Source organism: Pagrus major, chromosome 22, assembly GCF_040436345.1.
Source record: "Pagrus major chromosome 22, Pma_NU_1.0".
In the NCBI taxonomy this organism is placed as follows: Eukaryota; Metazoa; Chordata; class Actinopteri; order Spariformes; family Sparidae; genus Pagrus; species Pagrus major.
Window position 1 is genome coordinate 15,134,820 of NC_133236.1, and position 11,165 is coordinate 15,145,984.

General features: G+C 39.1%; 3 protein-coding genes across 6 annotated transcripts; 2 read left to right on the plus strand and 1 right to left on the minus strand.

Annotated features, from left to right (window-relative positions):
- Positions 1-9: 9 nt before the first annotated feature.
- On the minus strand, positions 10-3,674 carry grcc10 (gene rich cluster, C10 gene). Its single transcript, XM_073493495.1, has 4 exons — positions 3,633-3,674; positions 2,032-2,085; positions 1,591-1,767; positions 10-552 (listed from the first exon to the last, which is right to left on the minus strand). Exons 2-4 carry the CDS (start codon positions 2,081-2,083, stop codon positions 413-415), a joined length of 369 nt encoding a protein of 122 aa, XP_073349596.1. The 5' UTR covers positions 2,084-2,085; positions 3,633-3,674; the 3' UTR covers positions 10-412.
- Positions 3,675-3,754: 80 nt separating this feature from the next.
- On the plus strand, positions 3,755-5,222 carry saysd1 (SAYSVFN motif domain containing 1). The gene is made up of 2 exons (XM_073493494.1): positions 3,755-4,206; positions 4,482-5,222. The coding sequence occupies exons 1-2, from the start codon at positions 4,000-4,002 to the stop codon at positions 4,803-4,805; spliced, it is 531 nt and encodes a 176-aa protein (XP_073349595.1). The 5' UTR covers positions 3,755-3,999; the 3' UTR covers positions 4,806-5,222.
- Positions 5,223-5,935: 713 nt separating this feature from the next.
- Positions 5,936-11,136, plus strand: bpnt1 (bisphosphate nucleotidase 1). 4 transcript variants are annotated; one of them, XM_073493281.1, is made up of 11 exons: positions 5,960-5,999; positions 6,143-6,257; positions 6,725-6,846; positions 6,998-7,102; positions 7,217-7,324; positions 7,499-7,547; positions 8,522-8,605; positions 8,769-8,860; positions 8,934-9,131; positions 10,161-10,266; positions 10,430-11,136. In XM_073493281.1, the coding sequence occupies exons 3-11, from the start codon at positions 6,727-6,729 to the stop codon at positions 10,579-10,581; spliced, it is 1,014 nt and encodes a 337-aa protein (XP_073349382.1). In that variant the 5' UTR covers positions 5,960-5,999; positions 6,143-6,257; positions 6,725-6,726; the 3' UTR covers positions 10,582-11,136. The 4 variants fall into 4 exon arrangements, with proteins under 4 accessions (XP_073349384.1, XP_073349382.1, XP_073349381.1 ...); XM_073493283.1 differs by lacking the exon at positions 8,522-8,605 and having other exon boundaries at positions 5,936-5,999; XM_073493280.1 differs by lacking the exon at positions 5,960-5,999 and having other exon boundaries at positions 6,032-6,257.
- The last annotated feature ends 29 nt before the right edge of the window (positions 11,137-11,165 follow it).

The window sequence follows — 11,165 nt, forward strand, 5'->3', positions numbered from 1 at the left end:
CCACAAAGATCCACAGAAAACCTTTTAATTTTAATATATAACAAGATAATGACATTTGATACATCTGACAGCGTATAAAAATCATTTAAAATGATAAAAAAGAAAAGATGGCATAAAAGGAAACGTTTAAGGTTCAGTGACGTAAGAAAGTGGTCATAGCGAAACATGTAACAAATAAATACTGAAACATTTAAAAGGCAATAATTTAACACATTTTTTGCAAGGATGCTTTAAATGCAACCATAATGTAGATAAGGTAGGAATTTAATCTTTGTTGGAACGTATTAGTGTATTGAGTTTTAAACTATGATCAAATAAAATGAAAGACACGATGGAATAACAGGAGGTTCATGTTGATCCAAAGCATTAAATGAAAGTAACCTTGCAGTTGAAAGATGACTGTAAATAGTTCCTATGAAGCTGGGATGGCGCCTCCTATAGGTGGTGTTGAGAGTGGTGGCAGGAGGAGAGACTTCAGTTTGACTGACATGGCAGCAATTTCAGGGTCCTGGGTTTCATACATCTTCACCAATCTGGCAAATTTTAGGACACCTGAAAGTGAAGCAGAACCAGGATAAGTATGATAAAATGTGTCCGAGTGTGTCAACTTCATTCATACCTGCCAACATTTTCAGGGGTATCAACAAATATCAATACTGGGGAAGGTCTCACACCAAGTGGAGTGAAATATGGAAGCGTGTTTCATTTTCTTGGACCCATTTTCAATTTTGACAAAAGTTAGGTTGCCAGGTATCACAACACATATCCCACACAGAACCTGAGAAAGACTGATCTGATTGATTTGTTTCACAATGAAAACGGGAGATAAACAGGAGAAATTACAAAGCACAGCAGACGACGGGGTTAAAGTTGGGAGACTCCCGCGGAAGTCTGGATTGTTGGTAGGTACGAACAGTATTGTGTGGAGACACAGCTGCAATGATTAGTTGATCCATTGATTAGTCAATCAAAAGAAAACTATTTTGTAAGATGCTTTCAGCTTCTTAAATGTAAGGATTTGTTGCTTTTTTGATCATTCATGACGGTAAATAAAGAGTCTGGGTTTTAGACTGTTGGTTGGATAAAAGAAGCATTTGAAGACTTCAATTTGCACTCTGGGAAATTGTGATGAGCATTTTCTTTTACATTTTATAATTAGTTGTTTAATTCTGAAAAAAATCACCAGATTAAACAATAATGAAAATAATTGTTCCTTGCAGCCCTACCATTATTTCATACATTCATACATTTCATATTAAAAATAACCAAATCCCAGATATTCAGTTTCAAATCATGACAATGATATTATATTAATATTTGGCCCAGCTCTGTTCAACAACTTGATGAATTTTGAAGTCTGAAGAGTTTCTAGAAGTTCAATTGTGTAGTTTTCCTTTATAGGATGGTTCTTTGGCTCAGAATGTATAAATTATCCACTTTATTTTTGTTATCTACTGTATGGTGCACACATCTGTATATAGAAATGTGCTCAAAGGTCCTTTTCTGTATGACACATCAACATCCAATCAAAGAGCTTCAGGGCGGCTCTGACGTAAGTCTATACTTGATTAAATGCTGCCTAATTCTCACCCTCTCCCTCGTTGTTGAAGCCGTAGGCTTTGATAACCTCCTGTTGAATCTGGGTGGCCACAGGGAGCACGAGCTGCAGCATCTTGCCCATGTCATTGCAGGCACTTTCTCGAGCTTCCTCCATCCTTGCAGCGTTTTCTGGTACTGAGAAGGCCTGGATCACTTCACTCAGCACCACTGAGAAAGAAAGAGACAAAACATCAGTAGCTGCTCTGCTTTCACAGCATGTAAGTCAATTCTTTATGTAGCACATAAAGGCAGGATCTTGGAAATAAAGTAAACTCAATGTGCACTTCATTACAGTACATGTGACACAGACAGATCTCAGTTCCTCGGGCGATTTGACTTGCTCAAAGCATTTTTCCAATATTTACTCAGCAATAACGATGTGGGACCCCTAAAACAAGTTAGACAAGCTGGAAAGCATACACTACTTCTCACCTCTGGTCTGCTCAACAGTGAGGGTGGGCTGCTGTGCTGGAGCTGAGGCCATGTCTGAAGAGAAAACAGAGAACAACTTGGACTCAGATATTAACAGTGAACAAAACAAACGGGTAAGGCTGCAAGTAACAGATCATTTTCATTGTCAATTTATCTGTTGATCACTTTCTTGATTAGTTGTTCAGTCTATAAAATGTCGATCAGTGTTTTTCAAGCTCAAAATGGCGTCCTTAAATGTCTTGATTTGTCCTCAACCTAAAGGTACTTGTTTTAATGTCATAAAGAAAGCAGAAAATATTCACTTTTCAAAGCTTGAATCAGAGTTTAGATTTTTTCCTGCACCGATTTAAATGCATGATGATGGAAATAGTTTTTCGATTAATCTAATAGTACAGTATAGTATAGTATAGTATAGTACAACTAATCAGTTAATTGTTGCAGCTGTAAACTGGATGGCTTAAAAGAGGATGGTGACTGGAAGTGTACACAGTTGTAGAGCTAAAACAAGTAGTTAATAAATAGAAAATTCATCTGTATCTGCATTTTCTTAGTGCACCTTTAAATTTAAATGTATAAAGAAGTTTTGGGGAAGACATTTTTAACAGAAGAGAAAGATCTTCTTTGACTGATTTTTTATGCCTAAACAAACTAAATAAGCAAACTATTCTTTCCATGACTGAATAAACTAAATAAACAACTGACCTTAAAAGGACAACACAGTTTCATACCGTTTTACTTTGTTTATATGTGGCGGACCCTGCCGCCTTTCTAGCTTCAAACAGTGTTCTGGGACCTTATTCTCCTCTGAGAACAGCTTGTTTATTCAGTTATGGAAAAGATAAATATCTCTGAGTTAATATTATTACCTCATTATTATTGTAAATATTTAAATTCTAGAGTTTGATGTTCTTCTCCAAAACTGCATAGTGCCCCTTTAATTCAAACTTAAAGCATTCTTACAATAATAATAATATGCTTTATAGTGAAGACACAGGAAAATACTACTAGTAGTAATAATAAAGATAATAATGATAATCAAGTTAAAAAAAAAAAAGAAATTGGAAAAACCTCAAATAAACTAGGCTAGTAACGTTATGGTGGTGCACATATACATACATATAGAGTACCCATATGCCATCTGCACATACCTACACACAAATACAAAAAACATCTGCAACTAGTTTGATAATTGGTTAATCTTTTAGGTCATTTTCAGGCAAAACATCACTTCCTCAGCTGGACTGTTGGTCAGACAAAACAAGCGACATAAACACGTCATTTTAGGCTCTGAGCAACTGTAAAAATCATGAGGTTTATTCAGATTTATCCTGAAATTTGACGATATACCTATACATGTATATAACAAACATAAGATCTATTAAAGAAGAAGACATTTTGGTCTTCAGGCAGGTTGAAGTGTTAGCTGGACGCTGATTCAATGAGCCATCGACCGTTAACTTTCTCTCTATCCTCAGCTAGAAGGTGGCGTAAGCTAACGTTAGCTTAGGAGAACGTTGCCAACAGCAACAACGGCTTAAAACATATATATTCATGAAAGCATTGATCACTGAATATTAAGATGTAGAGGTTTGAAAACTCACCACTGATGAAAACTACCTGCTAGCTTGCTATGCTTGTAGCAGCCCTGTGGAAAAGTTGCCGGAAATCGACCCCTTTTACGACAGTTCAAACCCGTTTGCGACATGACTTCCGGCTTTCAGGTAGACGCGGATGTAAACGGTAAACAAACTGTCTGATAAGCTAATAACGAGCCGAACTCTTTCCAAAATGTAGTTAAAGTTAAACTTATAGTGAATGTCATTTAGTATAATTGTATTGGGATATCGTACGAAGCGTTACTGAAGCAAAGCTGCTATCAAGAAGTGTATAAATGAGTTGTACCGGTCGCTGTTTTGCCACGTTGCTACACCTGATAACTTCAGTGTAACGTAACTTTTGGGTTTATCCATGGAGCAGAAGCTGGCAGAGTTCAGAGCCAGGCGACAGGCTGAAAATGCGGCTAAAAGGGATAAAAGTCCTAGTCCACAATGCAGAACAGAGACAGTAGAGGACACAGCTCCTCAGACTGATACAACAACAACGACACCTGACAGTCAACAGACACATCAGGAGACAGAAAACAGCAGAGATTCACCTCAGAGCTCTCCAAGGACGGTGAGGCAGGATTCAGTTTATGAGCAGCTGCTGTGACAGGTTGACTAACTCTCTAATGAAATGTTTTCTAAGTTGTTGTATTAGTAAATAATAGTAATTCCAGGCAGCTTACCTTTAACAAGGAGAAACTATCAAACTACAGTATTTAAGCAGGTAACACATCCTCTACATTTAACTGAAAACACCAGATCACAGGGACATACTATCTGTAGGCTGTACACACGTGATGTTGAAACATATTGAACTCATTGAACCTCCTTTTGTCTTCTCTGCAGGACCGTAGTGACTGGCTGCTGGACAGCTCTGTGGGAAGATGGCTGGCTTCGAGACAACTTGTCATCACAAACCTCACTCTGCTCAAAGTGCTGCTGTGGCTGGTGCTGCTGGGTCTGTTTGTTGAACTGGAGTTCGGCCTGCCTTTCTTCGTCATCTCCCTCTTCTACTGGCTCTATGAAGGACTCCGTAGCCCAGCTGCCCGAGAGCCCGGAGAGATGAGCGCTTATTCCGTCTTCAACCCAGACTGTCAGCCTCTGCTGGGCACTCTCACTGCAGAGCAGCTGGAGGGAGAGATGGGTTACAGACCCCTGACTAATAGATGAAGTGCCTGTGATCTGCACATTTATATCAAATAAACAGACATTTTTGTCCTTTGACTCTGCAGGCACTTTAAACAATAATCACAATTTACTATTTCTATTGGGCTCCCTTGCAGTTTTATATCTGTTTCTACTTTGAAGCAGTTTAAAGGGTCACAGATACTGACCATCACTTATGGTTTTGGAACGATTTGCTACATCAAATAATCATCACCATCACTGAGTGCAAAATTAAAATCTGTCTTTCATTTTGAACTTCATCTCCATTTCCTGTACTAATCAACATATGTTTGGTGGAAAATGTGGGAATGTGAAATGGGGAAAAAACAACAAGAACAAGCTGCTTTTAATTTATATGAAAAACTGTTTATTTTAAATAAACGACTTCCCAAGTTTAATAAATAATTCTGAAGTGTCAAACAGTATTGTGTCTTGTCTTGAGGCCGTGATATCACAAATGTGAGTACAGATACTGTATTAAAATATTACTTTGGTATTGAGTGAAAGTCTTTAAGTATCTTATATTACATGTACTTAAGAATCAAACGTAATTTGCTGGAAACAAGTGTAGTTAAGTACAAAAGTACAAGTAAAAGTAAATTAAACATACATTTAGATGTATGTGTATGCTGCATACATTGAGTCGACTGATTACCCTCCTGGCCAATTATCAGATCCAATATTCAGCATTTTTCTGATTATCGGAATCTAACCCAATTTTTGTGTTTTGTTCTTAAATCTGATTGCCGATAAAATAAATTCATTTTAACAATGTGCTGCTTTGGCTCCAATGAAATATACAATCTTCAAAGTAACTAGTAACTAAAGTTATCAAATTGATGTAGTGAGTAAAAAAAAATATTTGCCTCTGAAAGGTAGATGAGTGGAAGACTAGCAGAAAATGGACATACTCAAAGTACAAACACCTCAAAATTGTATTTAAGTACAGTGATTAAGTAAATGTACTTAGTTATATTCAATCACTGCAAATGTGTCATGGGACTCGAGCCTCAGATGAAAGCTTATTAATTAAAATGTCAAGCGTCTCCCTCAAATAAAACTTGGCGGGCACTAGGACCCATTCGAAGACTTTTTGCACAGAACGCTCGAGGGAAGATGCTTCACTCCCATGTACTTCCGGTTTTTAAAAAAACCGTTAAACCAGTCAAACGCTGATTTTATCGTCTATTTATTTAGGTAGGACCGAAAATACTGTTTTTTCTACTATGGCATACTGAAGCCGGTGTAAGCGTCCTCTTGACGTGTATTCTTTAGCAGATACCACGTCATGCTAGCTTGCTAGTTGCAGTTGCGATAACTCACTGTTTGCCTTCTACCAGGTAACTATCTTGACAACTCTTTGGGTCAAAGGTCTTTACTCACTTCCTACATCTCCCAAATTCAACTTCTCGAGCCTGTGAGCAGTGTCCTGGCTACTTCTCCCTGTTCACATCAGTAAGTATTCACCCAACATCACAACTATTATACTGACTTGATCTTTTTGGAGTAATATCTCTGATTTAGCTGACTCTAAACAGTAGCATTTTAGCTAATTAGCCGGAATTGTATAGATATTTCTGCTTATTCTGTGTTTACGAGCTCTTTGTAGTTAACAGATGTGTGTATGAAAGCAGACAGTATTGGCTAATGATTAAGCTCATTGTGTGAGATTGATCGGCTGATCCAGTCATCGCCACTTGTCATTCATTTGCAATCAAATATTCACAGAAGAGGAGGCGTAACTACACTTAGCAGACAAACTTGGGAAAGGATTTTGAAGTTGTCAGATACATTGCAAAAAGGAGCTGCAGATTGATTGTTGGAAGATGCCCTCATTTCAACTTCATCATGCTTTAAATTTAAATTAAGGTGGTGGTTTGATTGTGTCCACTAATAAACATGCTGCTTTCTCTGTCTATTAGAGATGTCTGGAAGTCCTGCTGTGGTTATGAGGCTGGTGGCCTCAGCCTACACTGTGGCTGAAAAGGCTGGAGCCATTGTGAGGAAGGTCCTTCACAGTGGAGAGCTTGGCATTGTGGAAAAGGTAGGATACGTTTATTATTGGCATTTAAATCACAGAACAAGCGCAATTACTCATAGCTTGTCCCAGATGAACACATTAAACAGCGTATTAACACTGCCTGCTGTGAGATGACTTGTTTGAACCTTTTCTCTTTCTCTTAACCCCTGCACAGACTGGAGCTAATGATCTGCAGACACTGGCGGACAGACTGGCACAGCAGAGCATTTGCGCGTCACTGTCCAGACGTTTCCCTAAAATCACCATCATTGGAGAGGAGGTGAGTAGTGTCCTGGTAAAATGAGGCCCATGGACACCCATCTATACAGGTTATTCAAGTTTATAGAAGGAGAGTGAAAGACTGCTGGTCATGTGTGTCAACTGTTTTTATTAGGATCTCCCAGATGAGGAAGTAAAGGAAGATCTCATTGAGAATGGCCACTCAGAGGAAATCCTCCAGAAGACGTGTCCAGCAGAATATAGCGGGCTGAAAGAGGAGGAGGTAAGACTCAGAAATACAATGAATGAATGAATAATTTCAGTTAGACATAGAAAGACGTATTATCTGTGTCTTATAACGGTTTTAAAGACGTGCAGCTGTGTCTACATAAACATTGTCTACGTCTAGTGATCACACACTGTTAACTCTTACTGTGCACATATTTCTGAATCTCAGCTAGTTGTGTGGGTTGATCCCCTCGATGGCACAAAGGAATATACTGAAGGTGGGTTCATTTTAATGTCCTTGTTCTTCCTGTTTTTCTGTGTGTCAATTAAAATGCCTTTCCCTTGAAAGCACTGCAGGCTGAGACATTATCATAAGTTATACAGCTCTTGCTCAAGAAACTCCTTAAACAAATACATTTATCACTAATGTGACTCCACCCACTTGTATTGAATGAATTAAAGAACACAATCATCAGCTACACTGCACCTTGAACCTTGCTCAGTAATCTTTTATTTTTAAATACAACAGCAGTTTATAGTGTAACTACTTCAAAGTCATGTTAGCCTCTCTGATGAGTTAGCTGTTAAGGTACTGTGTGGAGTCAAGGTTCTAGATATGCTCGGGATGTCAGTACTGACCTTATTAAGCAGGTATCAGGCAAACATGACAGATCCACATTAAATACAGTTTGCTCAGCAATTTCAAGGTAAGAGTCAGTGTTTTTCTGCTATCAGTCACATTGGACCGCCCACTCAGTTTTTTTATGCCTCTCACCTCATGTTATCTTACATTAAAAAATGGTCGGTTTGAGTTCCACATAGTGTGTTACAGATTTAAAAAAAACATAATTAGTATTAGCTGATTTTTGTGTGAATTCAAACAAAGAGCTTCATCCTGTCCGGTTTGCAACTCTGCACTGTGTGTGTAGCTGAGCCCCGCCCTCAGTCAAACAGACACAGAGTTGTAGCAGAGGAAGGAGACGGAAACAGTGATGTAACCTGGTCACTATGTTTTTACAGAGTACCGAACTCACAACAGCAAAATACTATAAAAATAAGAAAATACAGGCCGATGAATTTTAACAGATATTCTTACCTTGTTGGTTGTTAAATGCTTTCTTCGGACCATTTCTTGGGGTTGCTTTCTGGCTCTCAGAGCTTCATTATCACTTTTACCTTTCTCTTTTCCTTCCTCATGTATGCCTGCTTCTGCTGTCTACCTGTGTCTGTCGCTCTATTTCTGCTGACCCAGCGGCAAGGTGTCTCCATCACCCAACAGAAGCCCAGATACCACACAAAGGGTCGGACACCTCTCAGCTTCACAGCACAGCTCTCTGTATGGGAAGGCAGTCGCAGGAAACTGATAAAAAGATTAAATTCTCAACTGTCCTTTTATTTCCGTCCACTTGCATGTGGCCACATCAGAAATATTTCCCTAGGAGTTAAACTGCCCTAAAACCACTAACTACAGCTAACATCCTGCCGATTTCTCATTGAAGGGCTCCTGGATAATGTGACGGTGCTGATTGGTATCGCATACGCAGGCAAAGCTATCGCAGGTGTCATCAACCAGCCTTTCTACAACTACCAGGTACAGACCGGAGTAAATGATCCTGTGTCCGAACATCTGTCACTCTGGTAAAATCAAATGTTCTCCTCATCAGCTCGGAGCGGGAGCAGAATTAGGACGAACCATGTGGGGAATGCCAGGACTGGGCTCCTTTGGATTTCAGCTGAAGGAAGTTCCGGGTGATAGACGCATCATCACCACCACACGCTCCCATAGCAACAAGGTGGTGACCGATTGTGTAGACGCCATGGAGCCGCATGAAGTTGTAAGAGTTGGTGGAGCTGGAAACAAGGTGAGATGGATTTTAGAGGCAAACCACTTTGAGATTGTTTGAAATATGAGCTCCAAACTGAACCAGGATTCAGCTAAAGTGGGCTGGAAGCTGAATGCGGACAACTTTATTAATCCCACCAGGGGCAATTTGTTAGCACAGCTTGTACGCACAAGAAAAAACACTTAAACACATAAATAAATGCATACATACAATACTGTTTCTGTCCTTTAGTGTTAGACTGTGAAACCAGCAGATACATGAGAAACACAGGAGGCTCTATATAAAAGATTGATAAAAAAGTAGACAAGAAATTAAATTATTATAGTTGTAACACTGCCAGTACATCAGTAGGGATGGGAATCAAAAACTGGTTCCAAATTTTCCAATCTATCTGAGTTTATTAATCCATTTTATCCATGCCGGCATATTTTTTTGACACTAGTGCCTTGCAAAAGAACGTGCCTTTCATCCATCTTAGATGATGACAGGGGTGTAACTCAAGAACCGGTTCCAAATCAAACAGAGGTTAAACAGTGCAAGTTTTGCACGCTTGACTAAGGCAAGTAGGTCCGTCTGTTGATGAATCTTTCGGTTACTTTCTTGATTAATCGTTTAGTTGTTTGGTCTATAAAATGTCCAAACCCCAAAGACATTCAGTTTACTATCATGAAGGAGTGAAGAAACCAGGAAATATTTACATTTAAGAAGCTCTCTTAAAAAAAGTACTTAAACTGATTAATTCATTCTAAAGTTGCAAATTAATTTAACAGCTGACAACTAATCGATTAATTGTTGCAGCTCTACAACCGAGTCACATGCATTCCTGTTTCTAAATTGTGTTCAGACTCGGAGATAATAAGACGGCTCCGTTGGTGCTGTAAACCTGTGTAGGCCTACTTTCTTTTCACACAGAAATGTATCAGGGATTGGTAAAGGATTATACTGATAGGCAGAATCAAAAATGGCATCTGCATCAATACAATCTGATCAAAAAAGAGGCTCTTGATGTGTAAAGAGTGTTTGTTTTATCAAATCGTCTCTCTGCAGATAATCCAGCTTGTTGAAGGAAGAGCTTCTGCTTATGTGTTCGCCAGTCCAGGGTGCAAGAAGTGGGACACCTGCGCTCCTGAGGCCATTCTCACTGCTGTTGGAGGTGAAAAATCATCAGTTGTGTAGCAGCAGATGCAAAAAATGATGTGTCTCTGTAACTATAAAGAATTAATCTGTAGATTTAAAATATAAGCCTTTAACAGATTGTTTACTAGTCTTAGCCAAAAATGTTTCTCTCTACTTCATCAATTTCTCTCTTTGTCCAGGTAAACTGACTGACATGCATGGCAATGCATACCGCTACGATGCTAATGTGAAGCACATGAACTCTGCTGGTGTTCTTGCTACACTACGCAACCACGAGTACTACGTCAGCAGAGTACCACAGTCAGTGAGGCAAGCCCTGAAAACGGACTGAAGTCTGTCTTCATCATAGACAAAACACTAATGTCTGTCTGTGGTTCAGAGATTAAAATCCATACAGAGGAGAGTTCCTGGACACTAGTGCAGAAACCTTGTAAAGATGCAGAAAGTGTAAAGAAAAAGTCATCAAATGTATTTTGTATTTTAAAAAATGTGATGATTTCTATGGTGTTCCACTTGAAATGCTAATTCCCATTCAGCAATTTCTGTAACGCCCCCTGAAGTCAGATTTTCAACTCTACGTTGAAAGTCGGACGCACCTCACCAACCATGATCTCAAAATCCAAGATGGCAGCTCCAATCATGTCAGACTTCTATCTGTGTCCATCTATGTTCCTTCGGTGTTCGTATGCACAAAATACCGCGTAATGCATTGCATTAACTAGAAGTGCTAGCACTGGCTAATCTGGCTAGTGCCGGCTTTCTGACCTGTACAGGAACTCTGTCCACTCTGGTATGACGTCAGGAAAATGGAACGCACCAATAACCACATGTAAAGGTTCATTTGCAAAACCACATATAAATAAATCATTTTTAATACATGTCTGTACCACAGAGTGAACCCTGGTTTTTGTGTCA

What these genes read in the sequence shown, in the direction of transcription:
- grcc10 (XM_073493495.1), bottom strand. Translation starts at nt 2,083, where the DNA reads ATGGCCTCAGCTCCAGCACAGCAGCCCACCCTCACTGTTGAGCAGACC. An exon ending in CACTGTTGAGCAGACCAGAG is followed by an intron (nt 1,768 to 2,031) that starts GTGAGAAGTAGT and finishes TTTCTTTCTCAG; the next exon opens with TGGTGCTGAGTGAAGTGATC. An exon ending in CTTCAACAACGAGGGAGAGG is followed by an intron (nt 553 to 1,590) that starts GTGAGAATTAGG and finishes CTTCACTTTCAG; the next exon opens with GTGTCCTAAAATTTGCCAGA.
- saysd1 (XM_073493494.1), top strand. Translation starts at nt 4,000, where the DNA reads ATGGAGCAGAAGCTGGCAGAGTTCAGAGCCAGGCGACAGGCTGAAAAT. An exon ending in CTCAGAGCTCTCCAAGGACG is followed by an intron (nt 4,207 to 4,481) that starts GTGAGGCAGGAT and finishes TCTTCTCTGCAG; the next exon opens with GACCGTAGTGACTGGCTGCT.
- bpnt1 (XM_073493281.1), top strand. Translation starts at nt 6,727, where the DNA reads ATGTCTGGAAGTCCTGCTGTGGTTATGAGGCTGGTGGCCTCAGCCTAC. An exon ending in GCGGGCTGAAAGAGGAGGAG is followed by an intron (nt 7,325 to 7,498) that starts GTAAGACTCAGA and finishes TCTGAATCTCAG; the next exon opens with CTAGTTGTGTGGGTTGATCC. An exon ending in TTGGTGGAGCTGGAAACAAG is followed by an intron (nt 9,132 to 10,160) that starts GTGAGATGGATT and finishes GTCTCTCTGCAG; the next exon opens with ATAATCCAGCTTGTTGAAGG.